This window comes from Fusarium poae, chromosome 2 (assembly GCF_019609905.1).
Source record: "Fusarium poae strain DAOMC 252244 chromosome 2, whole genome shotgun sequence".
Classification (NCBI taxonomy): Eukaryota; Fungi; Ascomycota; class Sordariomycetes; order Hypocreales; family Nectriaceae; genus Fusarium; species Fusarium poae.
In genome coordinates, this window is record NC_058400.1 from 7,845,063 (window position 1) to 7,859,728 (window position 14,666).

At 43.7% G+C, this 14,666-nt stretch overlaps 9 protein-coding genes across 9 annotated transcripts; 6 read left to right on the forward strand and 3 right to left on the reverse strand.

Moving 5' to 3' along the window:
• Positions 1-454: 454 nt before the first annotated feature.
• Positions 455-1,540, forward strand: FPOAC1_006680 (uncharacterized protein; the record flags this gene model as incomplete). Its single annotated transcript, XM_044851155.1, has 2 exons — positions 455-1,157; positions 1,206-1,540. The coding sequence occupies 2 exons, from the start codon at positions 455-457 to the stop codon at positions 1,538-1,540; spliced, it is 1,038 nt and encodes a 345-aa protein (XP_044709867.1).
• A 980-nt stretch (positions 1,541-2,520) lies between these two features.
• FPOAC1_006681 (uncharacterized protein) lies at positions 2,521-2,837 on the forward strand (the record flags this gene model as incomplete). Its single annotated transcript, XM_044851156.1, has 2 exons — positions 2,521-2,635; positions 2,701-2,837. The coding sequence occupies 2 exons, from the start codon at positions 2,521-2,523 to the stop codon at positions 2,835-2,837; spliced, it is 252 nt and encodes an 83-aa protein (XP_044709868.1).
• Positions 2,838-4,196: 1,359 nt separating this feature from the next.
• On the forward strand, positions 4,197-4,997 carry FPOAC1_006682 (uncharacterized protein; the record flags this gene model as incomplete). The annotated part of the gene is made up of 2 exons (XM_044851157.1): positions 4,197-4,417; positions 4,514-4,997. The coding sequence occupies 2 exons, from the start codon at positions 4,197-4,199 to the stop codon at positions 4,995-4,997; spliced, it is 705 nt and encodes a 234-aa protein (XP_044709869.1).
• A 538-nt stretch (positions 4,998-5,535) lies between these two features.
• FPOAC1_006683 (uncharacterized protein) lies at positions 5,536-5,979 on the reverse strand (the record flags this gene model as incomplete). Its single annotated transcript, XM_044851158.1, has 1 exon — positions 5,536-5,979. The coding sequence occupies one exon, from the start codon at positions 5,977-5,979 to the stop codon at positions 5,536-5,538; it is 444 nt and encodes a 147-aa protein (XP_044709870.1).
• Positions 5,980-6,481: 502 nt separating this feature from the next.
• On the forward strand, positions 6,482-7,672 carry FPOAC1_006684 (uncharacterized protein; the record flags this gene model as incomplete). Its single annotated transcript, XM_044851159.1, has 2 exons — positions 6,482-6,936; positions 7,315-7,672. The coding sequence occupies 2 exons, from the start codon at positions 6,482-6,484 to the stop codon at positions 7,670-7,672; spliced, it is 813 nt and encodes a 270-aa protein (XP_044709871.1).
• A 382-nt stretch (positions 7,673-8,054) lies between these two features.
• FPOAC1_006685 (uncharacterized protein) lies at positions 8,055-8,438 on the forward strand (the record flags this gene model as incomplete). The annotated part of the gene is made up of 2 exons (XM_044851160.1): positions 8,055-8,080; positions 8,135-8,438. 2 exons carry the CDS (start codon positions 8,055-8,057, stop codon positions 8,436-8,438), a joined length of 330 nt encoding a protein of 109 aa, XP_044709872.1.
• A 195-nt stretch (positions 8,439-8,633) lies between these two features.
• FPOAC1_006686 (uncharacterized protein) lies at positions 8,634-9,719 on the reverse strand (the record flags this gene model as incomplete). The annotated part of the gene is made up of 2 exons (XM_044851161.1): positions 8,634-8,760; positions 8,812-9,719. 2 exons carry the CDS (start codon positions 9,717-9,719, stop codon positions 8,634-8,636), a joined length of 1,035 nt encoding a protein of 344 aa, XP_044709873.1.
• A 2,209-nt stretch (positions 9,720-11,928) lies between these two features.
• On the forward strand, positions 11,929-12,962 carry FPOAC1_006687 (uncharacterized protein; the record flags this gene model as incomplete). The annotated part of the gene is made up of 4 exons (XM_044851162.1): positions 11,929-12,091; positions 12,148-12,485; positions 12,534-12,869; positions 12,921-12,962. 4 exons carry the CDS (start codon positions 11,929-11,931, stop codon positions 12,960-12,962), a joined length of 879 nt encoding a protein of 292 aa, XP_044709874.1.
• Positions 12,963-13,494: 532 nt separating this feature from the next.
• FPOAC1_006688 (uncharacterized protein) lies at positions 13,495-14,390 on the reverse strand (the record flags this gene model as incomplete). Its single annotated transcript, XM_044851163.1, has 2 exons — positions 13,495-13,712; positions 13,763-14,390. 2 exons carry the CDS (start codon positions 14,388-14,390, stop codon positions 13,495-13,497), a joined length of 846 nt encoding a protein of 281 aa, XP_044709875.1.
• Positions 14,391-14,666: the final 276 nt, after the last annotated feature.

Genomic DNA, 14,666 nt, shown 5'->3' on the forward strand with positions numbered 1-14,666 from the left:
ACAAAGCTGCACTACCTACTATTACCATCGCCACAGTTTCTGACAGCGTGGGCCAATGTGCAGACACTGTAGTGCATTGGCACTTGTACTGTTGCTGATGTAGTTCGCGGCTGTGTTGATACTTTGAAGGAATATCCCTCAGCTTGGATGAAGAAGGCGCAGAACTATCATGTCGACTCGGACCCCATCCAAAGCCACCCATGCCCGGACTCCAAGGTGCACACTTCCCGTGCAGGTTAGGATTTAGAAATGGGGAGTGGGCTACTTTGCTCAAGTCAAGGCTGGACTGTCCACCCGTTAAGTGAAAGAAAGAGGAAACCCCGTGCTCGCTGACTTTCTAGCACACAACTGTTCTTTTACTCGATCTCATCCTCGTCATTCTGTTCCTTGTTTCTCTCTTGCGTAGAGAATCAACCTATCGACTGTAAACAAGCATCAAGTTCAGCTTTCAAAAATGTCTGAAGCTCGCAGCCATTGGGGTCTCTCTTGCACCAACGGAGGACAGTTTTACATCTGCGAGGATGATGATACCCAATTTGTAGGCTGCTGTGTTAACGACCCTTGCGGGAAGAACAATGGCACCTGTCCAGATGGCGATTTGCGCGCCACGACTTTCGACTCTGACAGCTACTCCGATCTTCCATCACAAGACTGTGACAATTCACAGGGCGTCGACAACTGGTACACATGTGCCTTTACCAATCCGCCTTTCCTTGGATGCTGCAGTCAGAACGCTTGCACATCGGGTTGCCCAAGGGACAGACTAGTCCCAGCTAAATTGTCAGAGTCTGAGAATAACAGGCTGGATTTCCTCCATCCCAGGAGTGAAAAGACTACGAGCAGTGCTTCCGAGACGGCCTCTGCGACGGCTTCGAGTACATCTACTGCTAATGCGAACGATGATGAAGGCTTGAGCACAGGGGCTACTGCTGGTATCGCCGTGGGCGCTTCCGTCGGCGGGTTATTTGTACTGGCTCTTCTGGCTTGGCTGTTCTGGTTGAGACCCCGACAGAAGAAGAAGAACGAAAAGGCGCTTCAAGCAGCTTCAACTGCACCAGCACGTGGTCCAGCAGAAAACGATCATCCACAATCACCCATGAGCGGTCCCATCCACCAAGGTACATTCGCTACTCATTCTCCGATGAGTGGCTACCAACGTAAGCATGCTTGTACACGTCGGGTGACAGTATACTAACTTATTCCAGAATCATTCAACTCAACACCCACCGTCATGAACCCACATCATAGCGGCATCTCATCGAACGATCAGTTCCAAAAGTACTCGCCTCAATTCTCCCAGTCGGAAAGACCCCAGTCCTACGCGCAATTTTCAGACCACGGGAGCTATGCAAACAGCCCTGGCCTTCCGCCATACCAGCAACCGTACCAACAACCACACATGGTGCCTGTTCAGGAAATGGACGGTACTACAACGGTTCGCCAAGAGATGAGCGCTGGTCCGGAGCATCACATGCAGCGCAATCCAAGTATTGGTCCCGAGATATTGAACGTACAGCAGCCACAGCAGGAATCGAAATGAGATATGTGTGGTGAATGGGTTGAAGGTGAATGGGTTGAAGATGGATGCAAATTTGGATAGAGTAACTACCTAATTCATAGTGTCAAAATATTTCGGAAGGGTACAGTTGTTCGTTGGGGGGTGCTGTTGGGTTGTACAAATTGTTGATGGTTGTACATTGCGACATTCATTCAATGGGCGTTTGTTTAGGGTCTGTTGCTTTGCTTTCTACATATTTACTTGTTTCATACATAATTCATAAAGATTGAATCTCAGACACGCCTATCTACCTAGGCATCAACGTCTACTCGCCATTTTCCGTCCTTGTGCGCGAGACTCTTTTCTCATGTACCATCATCAATCATCATTGTTGAGTTGACCTGCCCAGAGGATTCAAAAATGTGCAAATTATGACGAAGAGGCTGTTTCACAAAACAACTTGGATGACTGTTGTAGTTGGTGTGACTAGAGATATATCTGCTCGGAAGTTGGACTGGTGTTTTACGTATATTTTGACCCTTCCTAAAGCAAGCAATGTTGGACAAGACGAGGCTGACAATTGATCGAGATGTTGAACTATTTACCTGGTACTTGGGAATCGCAAATAAACACTCATATTCCACCATGTTTGAGGTGTCAAATGGTTGAGTTATTATTGTTGCTACACCCCAGAATTATGCATGACTGGCTATGTCATCCCGAGCTCCATACTGGCGCAGATCCAACCAAACAGAGCCAAATACTGGACACCCACAAGCCCCTGCTTGACGATTGCCCAGACTTTAGCAGCATGGAAATGTCCCTGTTTCGATAGGACATGACATAACCGCAAAAGGGAAAACGTCATGGGCATGTTAATGTTTAAAGATGTGTATAAAGAGGGAATGTTTTTTGGATTGAACAGATAATCAGTATCAGTTTTTGAAAATACTTGTCAAGACTAAATCATCACATTATTATACACCACTTACTAAGTTCATCACCAAAACAACACCGCGATAATGGACTCTGCTGGAAACCGATCTGTTCTGTCCAATGACATGCAGGAGCTTCGTACCGGAAAAGAGGAGATCTCCAACAAGATTCAGGGCCACAAGGCGAACCTGTCCAACCCCAGTATGTCCCTCTCATCTTCAACTCTACCCCGGGTTATATATGAGATGACTAACAGAGACACGCAGACACAAGCGAGGCTAGCAAGGAGAACAGCAAGAAGGAGATTGATGCTCTCGGCGGAGATGTCAACCACTACGGTCAGGAGAGTGACCCCCGAAGCAAGAGCGCTGCAGAGAACCTCGAGGGCAGCCGAGCTGCTTAAGTAGTTGGGCTATATGATCTTATGATATCCATGGAATAATAATACTTGTTAAACTTTTCTAACATTCTTTACTTGGTATGGTGAGCTTCAGTCTCCATGTGTGTTCTGTATTTGTGATGCTATTCCCGGGTCCGGATTTCGGATCCGAAGGTTCATGCGGTTAAGCGGAGATTTGGGTTTGAACCAGGTTTCACTGCTGCAGGAATTAAAGATATGATGACTTCTTTACACTGCATCATTTGTGTAATGACTCTTTTTACTGTCATTTCCTTGTGTTTGTGATTATCAAGAACGCCCTACGCCTCTCTGCTACAGCTACAGCTACACTCACAGTTTGTTTACTGTTCTTTTGACGCGAGTAGTTAATTCCATCAGGCGCGCTAGGCATCTCTTTTCCATTTTCACAAAGCTTGGGCTTGACAAAGTGACATTTTGCTAGAGGCGTTTGCATATGAGGGCGGTTCAATGAAACGTGTGCTTGCAGTATTGGGCATAGCATGTCGGCAAAGACGGAAGATCGGCACAGAATGTTGTGTATACTAACTCTGACGGGTCCGTCAAGTGATGGAGATCTTATGATGGGTAGTTTTGTTTTGTTTTGTTTTGTTATGTGTCGTGGTGATTTTCCCTTCTCTGTCAATTGTTGAAAATATCTTCCTCGACAGCACGGATTGTTTACAAGTAACATATTTGTATCAGCCAATAAATGTCGAGGAATGTCTCATTTCTTGGCGTCATTAAAAAAGATCAAAAGCCAGTCTACCAGTGACAGATTCTGCAGTCTATTCCCGTTGCATAACCGGGTGACCCCGTCGGGAGCCGTCGATCAAGAGAAACTCGAAGACAATTTTGACAGATTCAGGACGAAGCACCATAAGAAGGATGTACATGCTAGACTATACTAGCTATTAAATCCTTTATCATTATAAGGATAAAGGCCAAGGCTACCGGCAGTTGAATTCAACAAGTCTTTAAAGCGGTCAAGTTACAATCTTGGCTTTCTTACTTGGCTTTCTTAGATGCAAGCCAAGATCAAATCGAGATGAAATTACATGGAACAAAAACAGTCTAGATGTAACTATCCAAGAGTATCCGTACAATTCAACTTTAATATCGTTGCCACAGTGTCTCTTTTTGGCTCCGGCCCTTTTAATTTTTTTCACCCGTTAGCAAGGCGAAAGCGGCCCGCAAGAACCAGGATTATCTTGGAGACAGACGCAAGCCGCGGTCTACTTTATGGGGTGAACCATTATTTGTTTTCTTCATTTCTTTACCACTCTTTTCTCTTTCTTTCCTGGCTTGAAGTCCTTCTATTCTGTCGCTATTTCTATACAATACTATATACCCCTTGGTCTCGAAATGAAGGTCGTGGTTACAGGGGCAACCGGATTGGTCGGCAACGACATAGTCAAGCAATGTCTCTCTGATGCGCGCATCACGAAAGTCGTGATCCTCACTAGAAAAGCCGTCACTATGGATATTGAGAGTCACCCAAAAGCCGATGTTATCATGGTTCTGGACTTTTCACGGTATTCCGATGATCTCTTACGGCGAATTGAAGGATCTTCAGCCTGTTTATGGTATGTATTGAGCCTCAATTCCAGTCTCAGACTGAGACTCAGTCTAGTCTCATATCCATAAGACAATACAGGGAACATAAATTAACACTGATATAGGGCTATTGGGGCTCGTCCAGATCCCTCACACTCACACTCCCACTCACACAAGGACAAGGCCTATCTTCACCACGTCAATGTTCAACTACCTTTATACGCCGCCAAAATCATGAGCGAGCGCATCGCGCCTAAAACACCAGCAGGTCAAAAGTTCAACTTTGTGTTCGCCAGCAACAAGTCAAGATCATCCTCACTGCTTTCGCTTGGGGACCCGCGCAAGCCAAAGTCGGAGGCCGAAAAGGGCTTATGCGAGATTGCAGACGCCAGCCCTGAAACGTTTAGCGCTTGGATCTTGAGGCCCAGCACCATCCTACTCGCTTCACCGGATGCCGCGCCAAAGAAGAGACGTAGTCTTGTTGGAGGACGATCAAATAATGGCGTCGAGGTCTCTCACATGGCAAAGGCTTTTGTCAAAGTTGCCTGCGAGGGTTACAGGGAGCGTGTCATTGATAGCGAAGCCATATTAAAGATGAAATTCATCTAGACTGGGCAGCAACTAACTATACAACACGATGGAGATGTCTTTGTTGGGCGTGGTTTTTTTGTGGATTTACAGCGGATTCACGGCGGAGTCGTTGGGGCCGTTCTCGGGCGACAAGCCAAGCTGGGGAATAATACAAAAAGAGAGAAGGGAAGATATTAATGATGCAGGCACATCAACCCGAGTCAACTTCATTTTCCTATACCGTTATCTAGGTACTTACAGAGTCACGATATTAATGATGTACATATATAGCATTCGAACGTGGTTGAAAATGGGAAATAATAGCATGACAATGTAACAATTCACTACAAAACATAAAAGAATATTTTAATCTGTGCATGATTTATTATTACCTGTACAACAGATATAACCTTTCAATTTCCCCATAAACACACAACTTATTATACCTAGCAAGACCCTTTCGACCTTAACAAAAAAGAGTAGTAAATGTAACAGTAGTACTCCAGAAATATAGCAGTAAACGCGACCTTTTTATATACATGTCCCCATCCTCTATAAGTTTCTCCAGAGTCGTGCCTCAAGTAGTATCCATGGGGATAGCCATATCTGTTTCCTCAGGCCTAGTCCCATTCTTCTGCTTTGTTTTCGCTCGCTCTCCGAAGAATTCTCTGATTTTTTTATGAAATAAGAACAGCGGAGAGCGCTTTGCTGCGACGGGACTTGAGGTTGCAGGAGTGTTTGGTGAGGGTTCAGGGTCGCAGATCTCCATACTATCTTCTGTATCTGGTAGGATGTATTCAGGCATTTCTCCTTGTGTTTTGTCCTCCATGTTAAGACTTGACAGAGTTAGCAGTACCAAGTCGTCCTGAAGAGTTGCTCTAGATCTATGCAGGGAGGCTATGTGTCGACGCTGCGTTCCGGTGCGTCTGCCTACCAACCTGGAACATATTCTTTCACCGTTTCTGGCAGGGGTCGATACAAATCGACGCTTGTTTGGGTGAAAGCCGGAGTTTTCAGGCATTGGTGAGGAGGATAGTCCACGCTTCATCTTGTTCAGGACTCAATATAAAGCTTGTAAGTCAGGTAGAAAAGGAATCAGCTTCGGTGTTCAAGAACAGTGGTAGCTTCAGATTCTTTGGGAGTCCCTGGGAGTCTTTTTATAAGATTACTGCAGAAGATTTGAGTCTGGAGGTATTTTAGGTTGAGCGTAATTCCTTGTCTGCGGCAGAAAATATTGAACTTTGGTGTTGATAAACTTTGACCATTTTTATCCTGCCTACGGAGTACAAAAACAAAACACAATATTTTAAATTCAATATTTCCGGGTTATCTGTCCCAGATTCTGCAATCAAACATCTTTCCCTTATTACTCTAGAACTAGCCCAAACTCGACTTCGCTACTGTAAGTCGAATATCCTTGACATTGAAGACTGTACTGACACTTACAGATAACTACAAAAGTTCGAGTCCTTGATACCAATATCCGCCATTCTTTTTTTTTTTTCACGCTAAATACTTTGGAAATGAACCCCTTTGAAACCCTCTTCCTCGGAATGGCAAGAAATGTCTTGCATCCTACATTCCTCCGCATAACCAGCAACGAAACACGCAGGAATCATGTCCCGACTCCTATTCCCTGGTACACGCCACCACCAGTACCAACACCCAAGTACCATCACTGGAGAGGTGGATTTTCAGATACGATCGATGAGTTCATCTTCGTCTTCATGGTAGTAGCAAGCGCCTTGACTTGGTGCACCTTGCTTCTCATCTGGTTTCGAGTGTGGAAATCAGAGATCAACTTTCAGCATATTCGCCCGCTGAGGGACAGAGAGGATGGAATGGGAGCTGCACCTGAGGAGATGCAGCAGTTTGTTCGGGAGCCTGTTGTTTCTTCATCCTCACGACCCTCTAGGTCGGTGGAAGAAACACAAGGAGATTTTGTTGTTGGAGAGGATAGTGATGATGAGCCAGACTCGTAGCTGGCATGACAGGGCTATGCTTCCTTTTTTTACTACAATGCATTCATCAGTTGGTGACAGTTCTTCTCTCTTGTGAACATGCTGGCTTTACGACATATGACACGCTTTTTCTTGATGAAGTTTAGGAAGGCTTCTTCCAAACACGCTGCGCTACGTGACACAGAAATACAAATCTTCTCAACAAGTTTAATACTTGGATTAACGAACCAACATCCCATGCCATAGCCCTTATCTTGCCACTTACACTTTGTGTGGAGAATACGACCGTGAACCTGATAACAATTCAACATCCAGTACCTATCAGTCTTAAAACCCCCAATTCTCCCTTCATCGTTCACCAAAACATCTACAGTTTTGCAGCAACATTCACCCAGGATCGCAATCTTAGAATATCTACACTCACTCACTGTCAATCGAGACACCAACGCTATCACAATGCGGTCCTACACAGCAGCCTACTACGTACGGCCGCAAAACATCTCCTCTCTGTTGGCCTCTCTTTTAGCTATCGTCTCTGTCGTTGCTTTCCTGGCCATTGTCATCATCATCGTATTCGTGCAAAGGCGCATAGAGAACAGCATCTACGACGACGTCTACGCCGCCATCCAAGACGCAGCTGCAGCGAAAAATGAGGGCAAGACCTCCTCCAACCAAGATTCCGATGGCGAAGCAGAGAAACAGAACAAGCCCGGATCGAGCTCCAATGGTACTTCCAACAATACCACGGTTTAGGCGCAAAGTCGGGAGGTTTAAGGGGTATTTACTTTGGGGGGTAGCTGTGAGGGTTTGGTTGGTTGGTCAGGTTCACGATGTGTTGGGCACTGAACGCAAATGGCAGTAGAGGGCAGTTTGAGATGGTTTTTTGAGGAAAGTTTGTATCACGATAGATAAGGAAACTTGGAAATTTGGGAAGGGTTGCCTGGTCACGAGGACGTCTTCAAACCTTCATGCTTCACTGAAAAGAAGGAGAGTTGGTCCCATTCTGAATCATATCACTATCAAGGTTCTTTCGGATTTGTCTCTAGATAAATCTGTGCTCATTCTGTGCTCACTCTGCACTCAATTCCATGAACTCCGCCCACCAACAACTGTTTCCTACGTCTAAGAACCCAAGATGCCTAACCACTCGTCTCAATACTCGTATGTCCACTGTATCCCCATTTCTCTTTGTGACTTTATTAACCAGATCTTCAGTCCAGCCGCCAGGCTCAAAAACTGCGAGACGGGTAGCATATTGCCTATAGTAGTCGGGGTATCAATAGTGGCATGGGTTGTGTTTTTGTTTCTGACATACATCCGGTACATCGACTTGTTGATCAGCAAATGGCGAACCGTCTATCTGAACTGGAGAGCTGGAGGCGTCTATCCAAACAGTGACGATCGAGTTGAAGGGCGGGTTGGAGAGCAGAGCCCTTTGGTGAAAAAGGTTCAGAAGAAGGTCAGGTTTTCCGATGAGAAGACCGTTGTCCCAGGGGCCAGAGATCCTATTCCGTCATAAACACAGTCACAGTACACCATACGAGATACGAACAACCAGTTACTTCTGGGGGATATTATTATGGTTACTGCTCTTTGTTTCTCTTCTCTATTCTTGAAGATCGATAGTCTACTACCACGTGTACCGTAGGATACAAGTTTAATTACAATTATTCCTGCCTGACACTCATGACACTTATCAAGATACATCATCCGTTCAATGCTGCTCAGTTACTCCCTTGAGAATTTCCATTGGCTTCGCAAAACTCAACTCCTCCATCAAGTCTTTCCACGCAGTCTCCTGAAGCGTCTTTCCAGCTGGCTCGTACATAATCACAGGAAAACTACCAATTTAGTCAGCAGATACTTCATCACTAGTTTCTAGGTGAACTCACGGTTTGATCTTGCCCTCGCCAACAAAGCTGCCATGACTCTCTGTGCCTTTGACAGCCACGGCATCGACGTAAGATCGCGCGCCTGTGGCGACTGTTCTTCCCACAATGGGCTTGGCAATCGCCATCCAAATTTGTTCCACCAAGCTTCTGTGCCCGTCGGATCCGAATTCCGTTCCTCTGCAAGCGCCAGGGTTGGGGAAGTTGACGATGACTTCTTGGGGGGAGACGTGTTGTGCAAGCTTATCAACAAACATGATAAGAAGAAGCTTGGAGATTTGGTAGTGACCGTTACTGGAGAAATGGACAGGGTCATCAATCACATCCCAGATGGAATCGTTAGTTCCTGTCCATTGCGCCCAGTACGACATGTCCGAGCCGACGATACCCAAATGCGCAGGTCCAGCAGTCCCGCGTTTTCTCTTTAGAACGGGAATGAGGAGGATAGCGAGTAGAGCTGTCGAGAGGTAGTTGATCTGATGGGTCATCTCATGCTTTGCCGCCTCCGATCGCTCAAACTTGGGTCTACTCAAGCCAGCGTTGAGAATGGCGATGTCAAGACGCGGCAGTGTCTCACACCGTTGGACAAAGTCTTTTATGGACTTGTAAGAAGCCATATCGACCAGAGAAACTTCTATTTTGGCGTTGGGAAACTCATTACGAAGCTTCTTAGCTGCGGCATCGCCTCTTGCTTGATTTCGCACTGCGATAATCAGGTGTGAAAGATCAAGAGCGAGAAGCTGACGGGCACTCTCGAATCCTAGACCGACGTTCGACCCAGTAATAAGAGCTGTTTGACCTGATAGGTTGACGCTTTTGGGGATCTTGGGAACACCCTCGATGAATTGACGGGAGAGGAATGCAAGGGGGCTGGCCTCCCAGGCGGCATTATGTTTGAGTTGAGCAGACATTGTAAAGATGATAAAGTACCTAGTATAATGGTTTGTATTTCTCTTTTTGTATATTGTTCCTACATTCTTATATATCTATTGTTACCGGTCGAGATACGGACGAGTTGACGGACGAAGCTGTAATTGAAGCTTAGCTAAAGACTGGTGGTCTTACCATTATGTTCGTCCGTTCGGAGGCCGAAGCGGACCAAGTGAATCAATCGCTGTCAAGATTATGCACATATAATCATCATCGACTAAGAGAAATAACATAATCAAGATAAAGGCTTTGTCATGGCTTTTGAGGTGATACAGAAATTGTGTATCCTCAATTGTTTGTTCTTGTGCATGGTCGCTGTTAAATAACCTCGCTGCCCCTGTTAAAAATATTATTCAAATTACTGTAGTTATATTATATTTAAGTTAACAGAGGGAAAGTAAATTATATAATTTTATTAATTTAATTATAATATAAGCTTTTACTTAGTTTTTTTAAACTTTATATTAAACTCTTTTATATATATATAAATTTCTTTATTATAACTTTAACCTTAATAAAGTTTCCTTAATTAAGCCTTTATAATTAAATTTATAAGAAAGCTATTATTATTAAGTATATTAAAATATTATAATTATTATAATAAAAAGCTTTATTTTTATTAATTATATTAAATAATATAATTTATTAAAAAATATAATCTTTTTAAAGTTATTTTTTAAATTATAATAATACTTATTAAATAAATCTTTTTTCTTTATAACCTTATATATATTATATATAAAGATTTAAAGAAATAAAAAAAAATATAAAAATTTATAGCTAAATATTATTAATATTATTTTATTTTTTATTTTAATTAATTAATTTTAATTTATTAAAATATATTTTAATAAAATTATTAAATTATATAATTTATTAAAAATTAATTAATTAGTTTAATTTAAAGCTTTAAAGATTAAATAGTAATTTTAGCCTTATTAATTTAAATAATTATATAATATAATAATATAGTATAATAATATTTTAATTATAATTAAATTAATTTAATATACTATATATTAAAAGTAAAATATTTTATTTAATTATTTAATTATTTTTTATTATAATTATTATATTAAATAAAAATAAAAATAAATAATTATATTATTTTAAATTCTTTTTATATATTTATTTTAATATTAAGTTTTTATTAAATCTTATTAAATTATATAGCCTTATAGCCTTATTGCCTTTTTTATTATTTCTCCTTATTATTCCTATATTAGGTTTATTAGGAAAGTTATTCCTCTCTTAAGTTATATTAACTTTTAAAGACTGGCTTAATAGCTGCATAATTATAAATAACCTCGCTGACTCTGTTTCGGACGAAGGGAAAGTCGGACTAAATGCAAGTTCACCACCTATGATAGCCCATCGCTTAGACAACACTTGATAAAATCTCGCTCAGGGTGGATCAAATAGTTTAATGCTGTTCACCTGGTATTTGATAATGAAAAGAAGTCCTTGAGAATGGACTTTGTCAATGAATAACTCTGCTCAAATTGAAGCGTAGGGTAAGCTAGACTAGACTGTCTAGTCTAGATATTCTGATTTGCCTAATTCGTCTCTCCTCTCAATCGTGACTGGATCTCTATAAATGCAGTGATACAATATCATTCCACACAAGAGGAATCTCCTTTCTAGCATCCAGCTTAGCTTGGCGGAATAATTGCCCGAATCTGCACCATCAGGTCTTATCACCTCTAAGATATGCATACGCACCTGAAGTCGAGAAGATTTTCCCTATAAATAAGCCCAAATGCTGGTCAAAATCCCTCGTTCTAGACCCGATCGAACCCGTCTTGGCAGGGAATACTGACCCTGGACCTTGTTAAAACGTGCTCCAAAGAGGCAGCCTGACCGTCAGCTTGCCCTTGCTGTCCCTTTTCAGGTCATTCACGAAAGGAGAAACCTTACTTTTGGTTGCGAGTAAATTGCACCGAGACGACTTTGAGTGAGTGAATACACGCCGTAAATAATGGCGTGAGCTTGTGCAGTTAATCAAACGATTACTTACCTACATCTCTCGCGCTCCCACTCTCTTTTTTCCTGGGGTACACATTCATTCTTTTTAAACTTAAACATAAAGATAAACTATTTCGCTCTAAATTAATTAATTGATCGACCCCAAGCCTCTTTCTCCCCACGCTCGCTATTTCTCGGTTGGATCGATCGCCTTTACCCATCGACATGGGTTCCCTTCGTTTTCTCCTTTTTGCATCCGTCGCCGCTTTGGTTTCTTGCCGCGACGTACCCAACAACATCAAGGCTTTCAAAGAGAGCATCGTCAAACAGGGTTCTTGCAATGACCCTCTCGCCAAGGGCTTTCACAGCGCCGATGGCGACGATGGCTGTAGATTCTTCCAACTGCCCCATTAGCTATCGCGACCAGACTAACCAATAATCTAGCCTACGTCTACTGCGGTGACCATGTAGACGACTACAATGTTATATATCTCCAAGGAACTGAGGGCAAGCTCGTCAACATGGACATCGACTGCGACGGTATCCAGGGTAGTTCCGCAGATGATGGACGCTGTGGCTCTTCAGGTGACACACAATCCGTCACCTCTTTCCAGGACCGGCTTCGAACATACAGCACAAAGCAAAAGGATCTCGACGCCAACATTCACCCTTATGTTGTCTTCGGAAACCTGGGCACTAAGAAGAACTGGCCGACTTTTGATGCGCAAAAGCATGGTATCAAACCCTTGAGCATCATTGCTGTTGTGTGTGGCGAGAAAATGGTAAGTATTGTTCCATACTCGGTACAAGTATGATGCTGATCCTTGCAGTTCTACGGTATTTGGGGTGATGAGAATGGTGACGATGGCGAGGAATCCATGGTTGGTGAAGCCGCCATCTCACTCGCAACCGCATGTTTCGGCAAATCTATGAACGGAAACAATGGCCACGACGAAGACGATGTTCTATACATCGCTTTCCCTGGCAGCGACGCCGTACCAGGAGACGACGGTGCTGATTGGAACGCGACAAACTTCAAAGATTTTGAGGCGAGTCTCAGCAGCGTGGGAGACAAGCTGGTAGCACGCATCAACGACACTGGCAATGGCACGGACAGCGGCGATGACGACAGTGGTGCATCTCGGGTTTGGTCGACATGGGGAATGGTAAGACTGCTTTTCTGTCTTGTCATCGAGACTTTACTGACATTTTAATAGGGATTCTTTGTTGTTTCGGCAATGGCTGCCATGATGATCTAGGCGTTCAGAAGGTGCTTTGGTGGAACGGTTTCCATGGAAGTCTTAGGGCACAGAAATAAGTACCTGCCTGCCTAAGAACAGGTATGGTCTAAGGAACATAAACTGCCCGCTCTACTAATTTCGTCTCTTATGCTTCTAGCGGTCGATTTTTCTGACACCCTGAGGAACGAGTATAAAAAGGACGGGGAGCACGCGTATGAGACACAAACGTATTATAATTCTCTTGTTGTTATTGAGCACTGCACTGCATAGTATATGAAGCGACCATATAGACATATAGCATAATACCATTTGATCTACCTTCATGCGAACCCTGGTTCGGTAGCCCGGGGCCCCAAACGTGCGAGCCTTACGTCGAAGCGAGCAACAGATGACGTGATAGGCGATAGTTGTAACAGATGATCTGCAGTATGGAATTTCTCAATCGATGAGATTATTCTGATTGAAATATGTAGTAGATAAGAAAGGAAATGGAATGCTTTCCCGTACACTGTGATATACACGCTAACTGTCCGTCGACTTCAACGGTCTTTTATAACACCATAGCAAAACCCAGTAGAGAACTGAAAATACCGACCCAGAACACGTTGAGAACTTTCGCTCCTGAAGCAGTGTTTGCTGGGGCATCTCCCATCATGCCCATACTTGTCGGCCGCGTCGCCTCGACCCTTACGTTGTCCACCTCGCTGTCCTTGTCGGGAGTATAAGTACGCGATTCAAAGCCGCACGCCTTCATGATGATGTCCATGTCTTTTCAAGTTAGTGTATTTGATATTTCACTTTCTAAAGGTCTGACTCACTGTTTTGCTTATGTCCATCCACGACGATACAGTTTTGACATAGTGCTGAGATCTTGGCCACATCGAAGCTCTTGTTCAAACAAACACAGTCTCTCTCTGGGTCGCCCTCATCCGGTGCGTTTGTCTGTAAGCTACTGTGCCATGTACCACTCGCCGTTTGCGATTCCTCCTGTGAAGTCTTTGAAGTTCCAGAAGTTCCAGAAGTCGAAAGAGTAGTCTGCGTCGCTGTAGTTGTGTCCATAAGCATAGACGCCATTGTTGTACGCTTTTTCGTTGAAACTTGATCGACAGTACTTGAAGTCTCCTCCGTAGTCCAACTCGATAGTGATGTGGTGGTACTCTCTTCAGGAGTGAACTCGGGAGGAAATGATGTCGGCGCAGCTCTGATGATTGAGAAGCTTCTCTTGTCCAGCAAAGGAGGTTCCACGGCCAGCTTAGGAACCCACTCCGAATCTACTTGTCGCTTCGACATGCGTTGGCCATGAATATCACATTTTGATGTCAATTCGACGATTGGGCCGCAGATGGTCACACACATCAACGGGATGTCGTCCACCGGTAGCACGTCCGCGACAGCAACAGACAAGAGGCCATAGATTGCGGCCTGCCTGGCCCAAGGCAATCTCATATTGATGGCAACTGCTTCTCCAAGGGCGCTTAGGATGGGGCTCTCTCGGATAAAAGAGCGCGCAAGTAAGCGATGGTGGCCCGGACTGTAGGCCTCGAAAAAGACAGGACGGAGTCGAGTCGTCGAGTTGTTTCCTGCAACTCGATACTAAAAGAAACGGTATATAAGCGAAAGGATATATCCTCGTGGCAAGCACAGGGATAATTAAAAAAAGGAATGGAAAGAAAAGGTGATACAGTTATGGTAAAAGAGTGTACTAAGAAGAGACGAATGTGC